At 45.4% G+C, this 16,510-nt stretch overlaps 2 protein-coding genes across 2 annotated transcripts; both read right to left on the bottom strand.

Annotated features, from left to right (window-relative positions):
- Positions 1 to 635: 635 nt before the first annotated feature.
- Positions 636 to 5,809, bottom strand: LOC311361414 (myb-related protein A-like; the record flags this gene model as incomplete). Its single annotated transcript, XM_084481581.1, has 14 exons — positions 636 to 770; positions 947 to 1,054; positions 1,244 to 1,330; positions 1,531 to 1,639; positions 1,969 to 2,138; positions 2,563 to 2,655; positions 3,221 to 3,391; positions 3,466 to 3,669; positions 3,778 to 4,015; positions 4,128 to 4,348; positions 4,602 to 4,697; positions 5,072 to 5,143; positions 5,554 to 5,650; positions 5,781 to 5,809. 14 exons carry the CDS (start codon positions 5,807 to 5,809, stop codon positions 636 to 638), a joined length of 1,830 nt encoding a protein of 609 aa, XP_084337707.1.
- An 888-nt stretch (positions 5,810 to 6,697) lies between these two features.
- vcpip1 (valosin containing protein (p97)/p47 complex interacting protein 1) lies at positions 6,698 to 13,805 on the bottom strand. The gene is made up of 3 exons (XM_084481535.1): positions 11,038 to 13,805; positions 9,607 to 9,693; positions 6,698 to 9,205 (listed from the first exon to the last, which is right to left on the bottom strand). The coding sequence occupies exons 1-3, from the start codon at positions 13,679 to 13,681 to the stop codon at positions 8,430 to 8,432; spliced, it is 3,507 nt and encodes a 1,168-aa protein (XP_084337661.1). The 5' UTR covers positions 13,682 to 13,805; the 3' UTR covers positions 6,698 to 8,429.
- Between the last annotated feature and the right edge of the window lie 2,705 nt (positions 13,806 to 16,510).

Raw genomic sequence — 16,510 nt, forward strand, 5'->3', positions numbered from 1 at the left:
GTCGGAGACTGACATTGTGGCCATGTTGCTAACCCCACTCAATCTACATTACTGAAGATGAATTAATTACTCTACCTGCATCATATTATCCAGAATCCAATAAATATTTTAGTTATTAACAGTTAAAATATGCTTCAAAATGTCCTTGCAATCTGAGCTACTTGGACTGTTCAGACTCAGCCCCACATTGTACATTAGGAGCTACTCCTCACCTGCCACTAAAGCCTATTGTCACACTAATACTCGCTTAGTTAGCCAAATGCTGACTATACCTCAGACAAAACAAAGAAATACAATGGTCTAAACTACAGTAAGATAGTCACTGCTGTCGAGCATACTACTTTATGTGTGGTATGCTCAGTAAAGCTCAACAAGATCTCCTTCTCTCCGATCACCACCATTTCCTCTTCACCAATCAGCTATCAGATGGGTCAGTCTCTAAACTTGAGACACCACGATGTCAATAACTTAGCTTTATGCCCTGGTTATCGTATATTTCAAAAACTAGGAACCTTGTGTAAGGATGGCCAGCTCCGAGAACAATGAAGCCCTTCATATATCCCTACCTCCATCAGGCTGAGTGGAGGTGCCTCTGGGTAGTGTAGGTGCTGGGGAAATTGGGCAGATCCAACCTGCTATGATTGCGCTGATCTTGATTGGATGGGTAGGTGGTCTCCAGGGCTTTCATCTTCTGGGGAGCAGCCTAGCTCCTGACATCCCAGCATAAAGCTATTCAGGTGGGAACCACTGAGCAGGCTTTCTCCCTGGATCTAGAAGACAGATGGACACAAGGTTTGTATCAGACTCACACAGCTAGTGAAAGGAGGCTACGTCTTGGCCCAGCTAGAGGTAGTTAGACGAAACCTTTGCAGAGCATAAAGGAAATCCCAGCAAGATGACACAATGTAGGCTATCACTCAGCTATCAGAATGAGAACTGCAGCTACCTGAGTGCTTTGGAAATGTTCTTGTGCGCAGAATACACCAGTTGGGCTGTCTTCACTCCAGGCCTCCAGAACCAAACTCTTCCTTTCGGACCTCCAGCAAGCAGGGATCTGAAACTGTGGGAGATGGCAGAGCTTTTAAAAGGCAGTGGCAAGAAAGTCGGTCGAGGATGTTGAGAGTGTTCTTATAGCTGTCATCCTATTCAAACAAATGAAAGCATCATCACGTATTTCTACTGGTTATACATATTTTGTGTGTAAATTTGGTTAGTTACTTCCCGAGGTAGGATATCTTCTGACCTCAGAGTAAAGATGAGACAGGGAGCCTCCGTTATGCATGAAGACACCAGTCTCAACTAGCAACGGTATGTTGATGTCCTCCACATACTACAGTATGAAAACACACACACAATCATTCTCTTTATAAACTGCAATGAGTTTAGGATACATCCAATGACTTGTTGACATTAAAGTGCTGCACTAAAAGTGAATGGTAAATAGCAATTGAAATGGTTAATCAACATCACAGCTGGTTGGAAAATAAGGGCCCTTTTGGTATAGGGTATAAATACTTTTTCCAGCAATACCTGAGGGCACTCCAGTGCCAGTAGACCCTCCTGGCTGCTGTGGATGGACTTGAAGGGCGTTGGTGTTTGAGGAGTAGGCAGCAGCAGGGCCTTGATGTCCTTAGGAGTCCTAAAGCATTCCAAAACACAACAGACTGGTTCACTTACGCAAATGATCTTCATCAATACTGATCACACCCACATAACCTTGCATAACCTCAGTTATTCAGACACTAAACACCAGATCCCACCAGGTAGGTATTACACTAAAACAGAAACCCTTTCATAAGATGAGATCAGAACCATTGCAGATCTCAGCCCAGTACAGATGGAGATTAAAAAACAATAACGATAGCATGGAATTCATTATAATGTTATCAATGAATAAGCCTCATATTCTCAATAGTATATAAAGCTAACATGGGACCCAATGCCGCTAGCAAAGTAAATCAAACACACCTGGGCTCCAGGGAACCAGTAGTGAAATAGTACTTGGGGTTGTGTTTGGTGCTGCAGTGAATGGCTAGCTCTCCGTTGTGCTGAGGGCTGCTGGTAACACTGGGATGCTTCTTAGCACTAACTGGCGTGGAGGTCAGTGTTGAATCCTCATCTGGGCCCTTGTTTAGGAACTGGCAGGAGACAAAGAATCTCAAATGCCACAGTAGCATACCATAGAACGAGTATCCTCTTAGCTCGTCTAACTGAATCTGCTGTTGGACATGTAACTAGTATCCTCTAAGCTCGTCTATCTTCATCTGCTCTTGATCATACAATTAGTATCCTCCTAGCTCGTCTAACTTAATCTACTGTTTAACACAGAACTAGTGTCCTGTTTGCTCTTTTAACTCAATCTGCTGTTGAACACAAAACTACTATCCTGTTTGCTCTTTTAACTCAATCTGCTGTTGAACACAGAACTAGTATCCTATAAGCTCGTCTATCTTCATCTACTCTTCAACATAGAACTAATATCCTGTTAGCTCATCTAACTTTATCTTGGTTAAAAACCTAAATGGCCACTTGGTTTAAAGTGAAATAAGAGTCCATGCTGACCTCTGAAGGAGAGAAGCCCAGGGACCTGACAGGGGTGCTGCCATTGGAGGAGGAGCTTTTAGGCTCCTGCTCTGCTTTGAGATGCGTTCCATCCTGGATGCATTCCATCCTGTGGTTTCCATCCTGGAAACCACATGAATCACAGTTCAAAGGCCCTGTTTCACCACAAACCAGGTATGAGGCTGATGAGGTATGATAAAAAGTAATTTAAAAAACTGGGTGACAATTAAAATAACCCCAACATAATTCTTCTCAACCAAAGCAATAAGTGGAGTAGTTTGTTCTTCTTTTAGGGAGTATACTGTCCAGGAAATGTAATACTGTTTCGATAGTGGAATACAGACCATTCTACATCAGCAGCAGCCATCTTTTTTGTTGTTGAAAATGCAACTACGGCGCTCCTATCATCGTATTTATCCAGCCATATTATATGGATGTGATTGGTCGCTCTATCTCGTACAGACCGTAGTCAGACCTTATCTGCAGAGCAAACATGAGCTTGCAAGATTTGTATGGTTCCAAGGCTAGTAGACTGCTAGTGGATCTGCTAGTGGACAGATTTTAGGACCAGTGTCGAGGAACTATAAAGAGATGTTTGCATAATGATACAAGTTGAGTTGTGAGGGAGGTGTATGTGGAGGAGAAAGGGCAAAGAGACCGTGAGCATTTCTGTGTTTCTGTCAAGGTCCAGAGAGATCAGGTCCACAGTGCCCCTGTTGAGCTCTGTGAAGGAACTGGAGGGTGGAGATGACTGCTGTTCAAGTGTCAGGGGTGATGGGATCATTAGCTGTAGGCTGTAGCTGGCCCAGTCCACCCAGGCCATTGGGTCCTGTGGAGTCAGATTACATTTATGATATGAACAGGGTCAGTTCAGAAACCAACACAGCATCACTCGCAAAGTACCTGAATGATCTGCATGGACTCCAACATGCCTGGGCGAGGATGCAGGGGTGTAGAGCTGACCGGGGGTTGTTGGGTAAGGAGAAGCATGCACTGTGGAGGAGGGTGGTGCTCACTGTCAATGACTGGTTCCTCCAGGGTGCTCAGAGTACAGCTGGCCTCGTCCTTCACCACACTGATGCTGTGGTTGCACAATACCTCCCCCTGCTGGTGAGGAGAATTGAAGGATGTGAAAAGATAAGTCTAATATATATAGGGGGTAATTGTAGCACGTTTCCAGGTAAGACTAATGCATTGCTAGTAGTCGGGGTTGACCTTAGTGGAAGTGCTGTAGCAGTGACATTGTCTGTCACCGAGTCCACTATTGGACTTCAAGGAGCTGTGGGTGGAGATGATGGAGTGGGAGGTGTCAGAGGAGGCAACGGAGGAGGTGTCAGAAGAGTTTTCTGTGAAGGTGAGGGAAAAGGAGCGGTGGAAGGGCAGGAGGTAGCCCTCATTCTCCACTTTCCTCTTCAGGGTGGAGTTCCAATGGTTCTTAATAGAGTTGTCTGTCCTTGAAACCAAACACTTAGTAGTTAATGTCCACTTTCTCCTCTTCTGAGTCCTGTTCACTTGCTCTTAAAGACCTAGTTAGTCTTCTATTCTGTCCCCTAATTTGAGCCTACCTGCCAGGCAGTAGTTTGGAGATATGTGCCCAGCGGTTCCCCATGATTTTGTGGGCCTGGAAAATCATGCGATCCTCTTCCAGGGTCCACAAGCTCTTCTTGACGGCCGGGTTGAGGTGGTTATGCCAGCGCTCTCTGCACTGCTTCCCAATGCGGCTGTGAAGGTGCTTGGCGATGACTGACCAGCGTTTAGGACCATACTTGTGCACCAGCTGGATAACCTGCATGCAGAGAATAGAGGTCAGTAGATTAGTCAGGTGGCTTAACACCCCAACATCCTCTGGCAACTTTGGAGGAAAAAGAAAACCAAACCTTTTATCAATTTGGACGTCTTACTTTATGTTGATCCATAACTGCACTTTATTAACTGAATGATCATAGCAACTAGTCACTAACATCACAATGTTCACTTGTTTTTCTACGGTTTCTCTGCTAGACAACACAAGGGTCAACAGGCCCATTGTCTCTCTTTACCCTCTCGTCTTCTTCCTTAGTCCAGGGGCCTTTCACCAGTTCTGGACTGAGGAAGTTCTGCCACCGCCGCTGACACTGAAGGTCTGACCTTTGACACTTTGAGGAAGCAGGAAACAACTGAGTAAGTGTGTTACTCTACTGTTGCTGTCTCAATGTGTCCGATTGAGCCCGACCCAGTAAGTAGGCGGGAGACTTTCAAAATACAAAAAAATCTTTGTAAACAAAGAGAGAGGTAGATGCTGGCCAGCATTTTTTAAGTTGTAGAATATATCAGTAATAGGATGTGATTTAATAGATAAAAATTATTGAAATTACTATCAATAAGCATTTAAGCTAAGAGCTAGTTGAAATGTCACCCGTTGTGACTTTAATATCTAACCTGTAACCTAGAGCTCGTGCTCTATAGAGAATATAGAATATAAGTACTGTATAATGTGGACCACAATGCGGCCATCCTTTCAAATACTTACCTTGAAATGATAAGATATCAAAGACCAGTTGTTGGAGCCATGCTCCTCCACCAGCATCAGCAGCTTTTCATCCTAAAGTCACAAAAGAGAAACAAAAGTAAAGCTAGGCTACTGTTTCCAAACCTGGGGGTCGGGATCCAACTGAAGCACGCCTGATATGCTTATTGGGTCCTGTGAGATCGCTGGCTTATAAGATAAATAATATGAAGATGTAATCGTTATTAAAAGGTGTGAAAGGTATCCTGTATATGCAGAATCAAATCGATTACAAATCACTTATTGTCTATTGCAGCGTGATGCACATATGTCCACTGGGACATTGATTTGGTTAAAACAGCAGGCTGGGGTCGCAAAAATATTCCAGACCTAAAAATGGGTTCATGACCAAAAGCGGTTGGTGACGATGGTTATTAGAGAAGAACTGATTAACTGATGGAAATCCCAACCATAAAACATAAAACTTTTACAGCTGTTCACATTACCTCGTCTTTAGACCATTTGGTCCTCGGTAAAATCTTGCTGGAGTTGCTCCCCTCCAAACCATGATCAGATCTCAAACTAGCAGAACGCTCCCTCACGCTTATATATAAAAAAAGGTTGATCGTTATCTAGTGGTTAATTACCTAACACACTTATCTTTTATGTCGACATGCGATTGATTGCTACTGGTAGTGTCTTTCTAAAACGGTCCAGATATAACGTTACCTACCAAGACCTGCGAGGTTTGCAGTTACTCATCTTCTGCCGAAAGTCTGTTAACTAGCTGTTAACTTTGCTGTTAACTAGCAGGCGTTACTTACTTAGGGAAGGGGGAGGAAAAAAAATCATATACCTACACGTTTATATGTACCTGCTACAAAAAAACATTGAACTAACATTACCGTAGTAGCGTAACTTCTGTTTAACTAGTTGTTAATTGCGTTGTTAGCTCCATTTACACGAACCGACAAGTTGTATTGTTTACTAATAAATACATTAAAACAGTTGTACTTCGCTTATATGAATATCGGTTATTTACTTAAAACACGGTGTCGAAACGAAATAACCCAGGTTCTGCCATTAACGGCTGTTTAGTCGTTAAAATATTTGATAACGGTTGATAGGGAACGCTCGAGCCCACAGGCCCCTCGAGCTCCAACCAGAGAGCAATAGCTTTCTGCTGATGCCTCCAAGCTTCCCGTGATTGGCCAGCTGTAGTTGGTAACAAAAATATTATTAAATGAAACAATAAAATAAAACATGTTCTTTGCGTATTTTCATTAAACAGTTTAAACCTCGCCGTGGAACAATTGTTTGAATAATATAATATGAATAAATAATAATTAGCTAATTATCTGGAATGGCAACATTTATTGCAGTTCAAAGATAGATACGTTGGAAGAAAACCGAACTTCGTGTCAGTACGGAAAAATCTATTTATGCATCCAACTGGAACAATTTGTTTTTGTGTTCATTAAACAACATGTAAGCTTTGAGGTTCAGGCCTATTTGAATAGGTACATTTTCTCATTGTAGCCTACATACAACCTTTAGTCTTGTACTCATTACCAGGTAGCCTATACAGTATACTGACTAGTTACACATTAGTGACCACAATATACCAAGCAGGTGAAGGAAGGCCTTTTATTGTTCGATTAATAATTTATCAGACATGCAAACAGCAATGTTAAAGCAATGGGATATTGGATATTTTAGTAGCAAACAAAATGGAGGAGCTGGAGTGTTTCTGTACATGTCGAAATATACTACAATATGGACTTCTATGAGACAGCTAGATACTTAATTACAATATGTGACAATATGTCAGCACAGTAGCCCAAGGGGAACAATAGTTAGTGTTGGAACAGTGGTATAGATTCCTCTTGTCTCCTGACATATTTGTTTAACAAGTTGGCTCTGAACTGAGGGTCATTAAAATAGATTTGGATAGAGTAGGTCTTCCAAAACAAAATCAAGCTTATAAAAGGGAGTAAATGGCCGCCGTCTGTGACAGGTCAGAACAACCTCTTCTCGACAGGCACAGATGAGACCCGCCGCTGATACGCAGCTAAAGGTATCCTGTAGCAAATTTATTTTTAAGGCCATACAATGTATGGTGGTGTTTATTTTGACAATACTGGGTCTTTTTAAGTGCAAGGTGAAGGTCAGAATAACCATTTGGCAGCAAATAAAATAGAAAATGAAAAACCTGGCTGGACTTCCAACTCATTGGTGAAGATTTGACTGAACCTTCCTCCATTCCTTTGTGTTTTCAGCCAACCAAACACTAGACAAATATAGATCTACTGCATCCACCATCAATGACCTGTCTACACAGACACCGTTGGGACTGTAAGATGCAGGCAAAAAATATTATTTGTTATAATATAGTTTTATTTTGTTATTTCAAGAAGGTAGAGAGTTTATATGTTGAACTGTTGTTTCACAGATATTCAGGCCGAGGTCATTTGATCTCTCATGTAGAGCAGTCCATGCAGAGTCATTCTTCCTTCTTCGTGAGGGAAGGAGTGGCGGGTGTTGGTTTAGATTTTGAAAGCGCAGTGGAGCGTTTGCATAGGAGGAGTTTGTTTTGCTGAGAAAATAACAATGAAATGCCAAATCAAGGTTTTCCAATTGTAACTTGTCATTTTCATTCTTTGGCCATAGCTCATTGTAGGTTGAAATTTTACACAACACAAAACTTAAACCAAAGAGCCATTTTATGACACAAATAATAATCATAACCAGAATTATTATAATAATAATAACTTGGAGAAGTTAAACTCAAACATCCGTGGTTTATAACTACACGGTTGAACAGCATTAGCATGTATTGCATTTTTAGCAATATTTAGAATTACATTTGCCAAACCAATTGAATGCCAGAGGGAAATATTCATACTATTGTTACACTGTGATGGTAATCGGGACGAGGATTGTAGGGCAACCTTCTGATAGAAAGGAAACGAGAGGAAATTGAAGGTCAGGCGATAAGACCCCTGACCCCTGGTGCCTGAAGTTGGCCCCCCTTCTGAATGCGAGGAGGCTAGTGGGCCCTCAAGGACCCCCATGGGGGAGATCCAGTCTGTACTGACGCCAGCTCTAACTCAACCTTATACTTAAAGACTAAAAAAAGATTCCTCTATCTACAGGAATGCAGTCCCCACTCCGGCCAATCCTGAGCGCATTGGGCTGGCCGGCCTGGGGGTCAGTGCGTGTTTCTGTTCAGCGATAAGATGAGACAGTCTACGGGGAGTTTCGGAACAGGCAACCCGCTCTAGTCATGCAGTAAAGACGAGAGGAAGAACACAACGTAGACCCGGGGGCTGGCGGGCGAGATCCAGGGTGCCGGCCAGCCAGGCACGGGGGCTTCCCCAGATCAGGAGTGATCCATGGGCTCTGCGTCTTGGTTATCCTGGGTGTCCACCGACTTCCCTCCGTCTGGTTGGTCGGGCGGCGTGCCGCTCTGGGGCCCCCCGCCCGACACGTCCATAGTCGACGGCTCGGGGTCGCTCCCTGCCCCACCCGCCCGGGCCCCACCTGTCCGCTCGCCTGGCCCCGCGGCGGCCGTGGCGGCCAGGCTCTGCTGCTCCTTGAGGTGGCGCTCCATGGAGGCCTGGATGGAGGACACCATCTCCTGCAGCTTCCTCCGCTGCTGCTCCATGGCGCCGGGCTCTAGTGGCCCGCCCTCCCGCATGGTGACAAAGCCTGGCGCCATGCGCACCAGTTCCTTGCCCGCGTCCTCGCTAATGTCCGACAATGCGGGGGGGTCTCGGGACACACTAGCGCTCAGGTCCACGCCGCTGCTGTGTTGCCGCGTGATTGGCCGCTGTGGGGGGGAGGAGTCCTCCACACTGCCCAGGGAGTGGCCCTTCCCCTGGAAGGCGGCGACGGTCTGCTCCTTCCTGCGGACCACGCCGCCGCTGCCCAGCCGGAGCAAGCCATGGGAGGGGCTGCCCTCGCGGCTGCCCCCCCGGGGGGACCCCTCGGAACGCAGCTGCAACAGGGCCTCCTTCGCCAGGTCCTCTACGTCTGGGCCCACGGCAAAGTGGCCCGCCGCATCCACGCACAGCTCCAGCCGGTCCTCGGCCGCATTGTACACAAACGTCTTCCCCGCCAGGTGAGGTAGAGTGCAGTGCTTCCCGTCCATCAGGCCTGACAACACAGAAGGAACCAGTTCATCAACTACTGGGTCGGATCATTGGATGATTACAAAATGCATACATTTTTATTATTATCATTTTATTTTATTATTTATTTTTTATTCTATATTATAGACCAGTATACTCTTTAGTAGCAGATGCTTTTATCAAAGGTGACTTAGCATCTTTTACATTAAGGAGCAGGTAGGGCTTAGGGATCTTGCCCAAAGAAGCCTACATAAATAAATGAAGGATAATATAATGGAAGTATGTGCGATAAGTGCAATTCCATTTTACAGCAATTTAAAATATAATTTTTGGCCATAATAACTAATAATCTTTTCTTAATAAACTGACACAAAGGCCCAGTATTAGTCAACTGTATTTCAGCAGGATGAACAGGACACATCTTACCCATATCCTTCCGGACAATGTTATAGAAAACTCCACCATGCTGGAAGAGGTGAGGGAGCTTCCTGGCGTAGGACCACACGTCTTCACCTTGAAACAAACCACATAAAACGGTTGGATCCCATCTTGCTTGATCACAAACTGTCTCCTAAGGTTTCCCTAATGTACCGATTGTAATCTTCCATCGATTCCATCCTTCTTTCAATAATTGTCATCACAAATAAAATAAACATTCAGGAAGCTTGCTTAACCAGATCAAAACATTTGTTAAATAATTCAACTCAAAGTTTGTACTAGAATGGGATTAACATATTTCCATACAGGCCTCTGTTTAGACTTCATTGGTTAGTCATCATGTAAATGTTCAGTAATCCTCAACGGCTGTCTTTGGTAAAAACAAGCTAGCACCTGCAAAATTAGACATTACATTTACAGATGATAGGATTTTCTCGCTCTCAAAAAGCGGGATTCCATAAAAAGACTACACTAAGAAAGCTGGAGTCTTAGTGTAGTCTTAGTGCACAGTTAACCTCACCACCCGCTGTGTCACAGTCCCGCAGACACTTCCCCCATCCCACAAGCAAGGAAAGAGCCTCAGCACTTTCATGCTAGCCCCTCACTTCCAGTCACCGGAGAGTTTGACACAAGCTACAGTGACACTATTCAGAAGTGACTTTATCAAAGAGAGAACAGCTAGGCTATTTATCACCAAAGCTCTCTTCAGTGCCTAGAAAAGCCCCAAGCCCAGCAGCAAATGCCGGCTGCCCCAACTAACCAGCCAGTCAAAGACCAGAAGGCACATATACCGGTGTGCTGAACAGGTTGTGATTGGTCAGCTGTGGACCCATCTCTGACCAATCACCTGCTTCTGCAAGCCTTGAACTCTGTGTCCATTCATGTGTCATATTGATTCCCAGTGAGAAGGAGGAAGGGGAAAGGTTGACACAGATAACAATGACAATTATGATATGAAGGATGCGGTAATTGTTACATGAATAAAGTTAAATAATTACTATACTGATAAATTGCATACATAGATCATAGACATGATAATGTTCTCGGCCAGTGATTCTCAACTGGTGGGTCGCCACTCATTTTGAGTGGGTCGCAGAGCATATGCAAGACCGTAATCTCTGGAAAGAAGCCCATGAATTAACTCATATTTTAACGTTAACTTGTGTTTCAATGGCTTACTAGTTAATAAGTTAAGCTCCAATTGTTACTGTTTTGTCGCTCAATGTTTTTGTAACAGTTTGTGTAGGCATTGTACTGCAATATTGGTAAATACATTTTGTATTTCTGGGTCGTGATTAAATGACAAATGCTTGACCAGTTGAGAACCACTGTTCAAGGCCACAAAAAAAACACCAGGAAAGCTGAAACGGATATTTCACAGACCACAGAAAGGCGTCCATCCGTCCAGAGAAATCTTACCCATCAGAGTTGCCAGGAGACAGAGGGAGGACATCTCGAGGTCGATGTTGTCCTGGAGCTCCCCGTCGTTCATCCTGCCACTCGCCGCAGCATCGCTCTTCACGGCATGGACGCTGGAATGAGAGCCTGAGAACCGGGAGACGGGCCCCTGCTTCTGCTCTGGGGCCCTCAGTATCTCCACTATCACCCGATCCCCGTGCTGCAGGGCCACGGCCTGGGTCTCCTCGCCGCTCTTCGGAGGGGTGAGCTCTTTGGGCGGGAAGCCGTAGCGGATGCACTGCTGCGACGTGGGCAGAGTGAACTCCTTGGCGATGCTCCTCTGCAGCTCGTGGTAGGTGGTGTGCGCCTGCAGGGTGAGCATGGCCTGCCGGCCGTCGCTGGTTGTCACGCGGATCTTCTTCTCCTTGTCCTTATTGGAGGCGGGAGAGGAGGTTGTTTTGGTGGGCGTGGCTGGAGCGGAGGACGAGGAGATCGCCGGTGTCGCGGCAGGGGATGACGGACGCCCGTGGTTCTGCTCTTGCTTCAGCCGGTCGGTCCTCCTCTTCTGGCTGCTGGAGGCGTGCTCGCTGATGCTCTGCTGCAGGCCGCGCTCCGCCCGGCTCATGGTCAGCTCCTCCTTGTGTATCGTCTTGGCCTTTTGGCCTGTCAGGATGATCTTAGTGGGGGGCTGGGTGTCCATGGGCTGCTGGCCCTCCGCCACCTCATCCAGCCTCCGGTCGTGAGCCCCGTCGATGGACACGGGGTTGTACTCGTCGGGGTTCTTCTTGGCCGTGTGGTGCAGGATGGTGTTGACCACCTTCTGCACCAGGAGCTCACTGCCGAACTCCCCCGGGAAGTGCTTGGTGACCAGCTTCATGGCCACATCGTAAACGTTACTGTTCAGCGCCACGTCCATCTCGTACTGGAACCAGTGGACGGTCTCTCGGACCACGCAGCCCCCCCACTCCAGGGTGATGGGGAAGGCCTCGGGGAGGCAGTCGTACTCCTTCCCCTCCCAGAAGTGCTTGAAGCCACAGCCACACTTCCCCCCCTGGGAGCGGGTGTTGGTCCGGTCCCCGTCCAGGTACACCACAGAGCCATCGCCATGGATGCGGCGCACCGAGGTTCCGTGGCACCAGTTGCAGGTGCCCAGGGAGCTCAGCTTGTAGTCCGGCACCAGGAGGTCCCGCTGCGGGTCGTAGGAGCACACCACGTTGTTGAGTGGGAAGCTGTAGTTCTTGTCGGGTCGGAGCTGCCCGTGGGTGGTTTTGGCCAGGTTGTAGAGCTTCCCACCGGGGGCCAGCCATTCGCCCGGCACGTGGAGCTCAGAGAGGGCGCCGCAGATAAGGCAGCGGTGGAGACGGTTCTCCTGAACCGATCGCTTGGCTGCTTCAGTCACCTCCTCAGGCTGCACACCGATGACCCCGGTGCGCCGGTAGATGTACTGGTGCACGTCGGCCACCAGGGAGGGGTGGATGCCGTGCTTCTCCATGAAGACCTCCTCCATGGCGTTGACCAGCCTCATCAGGTACTTGTCCTGCAGGCTGCGGTCGCCTCCTATAACACAGCTGCCGTCTGCCTCCAGTTGGATGTAGGTCCGGATCAGGTCCTGGGGGACACCCCAGGCCTTGGGGAGGAGCCGGGCTGGCAGCTTGGGGAGCACTGTGTCTTTAATACCCACCAGGGGGAGGTAGTGGTTCCGGCCCGAGCTGCTCCAGGCGATGCAGATCGGCTTGTTGGGCTTCCCGTCTTTGCCCTTGCACTGCTCCTCCGGTACCAGGCCTGGGAGGAACGTGGCGGAGTAGTCCCCCGAGCTCCTCATCCCGCTCAGGGAGTCCAGCAGGACGATGGGCCGGTGCAGGACGTTGGCCAGGCCGAATATGTGGATGTTCCTCAGGCCCAGAGGAACGCCCTCGGGCGGAATAAACAGAGGGTCACACTCATTGATGATGTCCTCCCATTCAGCCGCATCGATAAAGTCCTGGAAGAGGGCCTTGTAGCGGTCCAGGTTCTGTTTGAAGTTCTGCTTGAGGTTCTCACGCAGGGCGTGCCAGAACAGTTCCCTGCCCACCAGGGCCCTGGACACGGCGTGGACCAGGCAGTGTCCGTCTCCGTCAACATGCACAGGGATGAGACATTCTCTGTTCCCGTTGGCTTTCTTGACCTCCTCCAAAGTGTCATGGAGGTAGATTACACTACCTGATCGGTCCTTGCCATAACCAACAGTTGACACATGTTCTGGTTCGATGAGAAAAGCTCTGTCGCCGAGGAGTGAACAGTCAAACATCTCACCTTGACTCATGTCTTTTAGGAGCTTGGCTTTGCCGGTTTGTTTATCCATACCATATCTGGTCAGGACGGGAGAGAGAAGCTTGCAGTGATAATTGGATAGCCCCATTACTTTAACCAACTCCGTGCCTTTCTTCGGGGCCCCAGTCACGCCGAGCAAGGCGTTTCTGAGAAGATTGTGTAGAACCACATCTGGATCGGTTACCTCTTCGACATTTAAGAGGCTCTTCTGCTCGTGGCGCTGGCCACATTCTGTGCATTCAATACTAATCGAACCATAAGCAGGGAAGAATAGCCTCGCCTGGCATTTGGGGTCTGGACAGGTACCAGATAAAATTCGTCTGTCCTTCTTCTTTGAGCTTTGTAGCAGCGACATTTCGGATGATTAAGATAAGCTGTCTAACGAGCTTATTAAAGCATGATATTCATCCCACGAAGGACTGTCAAATGCAATCTGAGTCACGTAAAGCTAGTTGTTTGCTAAAACAACACAGGAACAACACGGAAGCGGTTGGTTTTTTCCTCTGTTGACTGTCTGTTGCACAACGTAACCATACGTAATGACGTTGTTCGGTGGTACTTGTAGTCCTACTACTGCGATCTATATGGATTAATATCAGTATAACACATTTAGAATTAAAATACTTGCTAAATAAATTCTTAAATAATTATCTTTGTAATAAAAAAGGCTGTATTTATCAATATTGTGTTGTATGGTTTTAGAAACAAGTGCCATTTAGGTATTTATAACTACGAATCCCAGAAGACCACGCAGTGTGACAATGTTTGAGGAAGTAGTAGTGACACATTATTTTTATTTTTTTTCTGATTGACAATTTGCCCTTTATTCTTAATCTAAACGTTTTACGCATATATTATTTTTTGGTAAGCGGCTGTTCTTATTGTAATTGTGTGATCTGTGTAGTTTAAAGCATAACTGCTAAATGAACATACATACCGGTTAATGTATGTTTTCATGTTTCAACCAATCCGCTTAAGTTGTTGTGTGACGAAGGAATTCTAGGTTTTTATTGATTATTTTATATTGTATATATTATATTATATTGTTTTAATAGGAGTTCGTATTAAAGACTAGCACTTATGAGTAGTTACAGCCGGCCTACATTTTAGACGCAAAAGACCAACGGCTACTAATATCGATAGTGCTGCTATCAATAAGATAAGCAAAACGCTCTTCATGTTGATGAAAACGGTTGTATTTATATTCTTATAGATAAGAAATAAACTTTACCCAGAGTCAATATGTGTACATTGAAATGGAAGCATATCACACTATTCAATACTTTTCAATAGGCCTACTATTCAATACTATTCAAAAAAACTATTCAAAAAGAAAACATACCCACTACATGTTTTTTTAAAAAGGCCAAACATATTGAGTAGATAACGAAAATGTCAAAACACATTTTGTTGACCAACATGTGGTAGGTTCTGGGCAACGATACGCTCTCTGTCCGCCAGGCGGCGCCAGGCCTCTAGCGACAGGCGCTTATATTTTCTCTGCTTGGGGAACACACACACACACACACACACACACACACACACACACACACACACACACACACACACACACACACACACAGTATAGGCTGGGTGAGCAACAAGAGATAAAGGACTCAAAAGCACGACACAGGAGGCAAAAGTCTGTGTTGAGAGAATGGTCTTCACTAGAGGATTTTTCAGTACACGAGAAAATCTGTAGATCAGGCAAACAATCCAGCAGGGAGTAGGCGTAGACAAATTGAATAGATAACTAAGTAAATCAAGTTGTGTGACTTAATAAGGTCAAGGAGTAAAAAACTGTTAAAAAAGGAAAAAGGTCAGGAAAAGACAGACCTACCAGACTACTAGTAGCCAATGTAGTGACAATGTATAATAAATGTTATATATTATATTATATATTATAGTTCTATTCCATAAGGTTGCTGCATTTGCTGATGATAACACAACTCCACTTTAACAGACTTGTTAATCCTAACTGAGTTTGGTTAAAAAGCTGTGTCTTTTATTGTAATTTCACATATCATTGGGAATGTCAGATGACACACTTTATGAAACTCTAACCACTGTGAGGGTATTGACTTCGGAACAGTAATAACACATGATTGCATTTGTATAGACCTTACACAGCACTTTTGACCGTCGGTGAGAATCGCACAGTGCTTAAAAGTGCATGAAAACAATAAGTTAGACAGAAAGGAAAATCTAAAAATCTAAAAAAATCTAACTAAATTAGAAGCGTCTCCGAAAAAAAGTGTTTAAATTAAAGTGTCTTCAGGCCGGTTTTAGAAGATGCCGTCTGGAGAGCCCTTGGCTGGTATCTCAAAATACACTTCAGAGCCATGGGCACGTCAAACAATCATGGAATCTCATAAACTTTATATTATATATATATAACTTTAGATAAAGATGAAAATAAAAAGACAAATACCATGATAGCTGGAGGTTGCGTCTGTTTTTATTGTGTTATTTATTTTCCCGGTTAATTAAATGAAACGTTCTTGCTTGGTTGAGTTATGCTGAAAAAGGCGCCTGTTCATAAAAATACTAATAATACCTCTACTACTAATAATTCTTACAGAATAATACAATTATTAATATTAACTATAATAAGGTCATATTATTAACTATTATTATCATTATTATTATTAATGTTATTATATTGTTTGAGGCAGCAGAGGAGACGGTTTGATTGACAGCTCCTCATCAGTGCTTAGGAACAGGTTGTGATGCTTGTGGTCTGTCGCTGGTGGAGGAGGAGCTGATGGAGGAAACAGATGCAGGTCTGCACTAATACATAGAACCTGAGCTCATCTGATTTCCCAGCATCATCTCAGACCAACACCTACACACAAACTATTACAAACAGCCACATCTCACACACACACATACAGCTGCAACTTCTCTCTCTCTCTCTCTCTCTCTCTCTCTCTCTCTCTCTCTCTCTCTCTCTCTCTCTCTCTCTCTCTCTCTCTCTCTCTCTCTCTCTCTCACACACACACACACACACACACACACACACACACACACACACACACACACACACACACACACACACACACACAGTAGCAACATCTCCACTGTTGCTGGGGGAGGGTTATCAGAATCTGAAACAGAATTGACTTTATTGCAAATCCGTTGAACATGAGCAAGGACTGTCTCTTGGTGATTGGTGCATCACAAT

Source organism: Micromesistius poutassou (genome assembly GCF_964030765.1).
Source record: "Micromesistius poutassou genome assembly, chromosome: 16".
Lineage (NCBI taxonomy): Eukaryota > Metazoa > Chordata > Actinopteri > Gadiformes > Gadidae > Micromesistius > Micromesistius poutassou.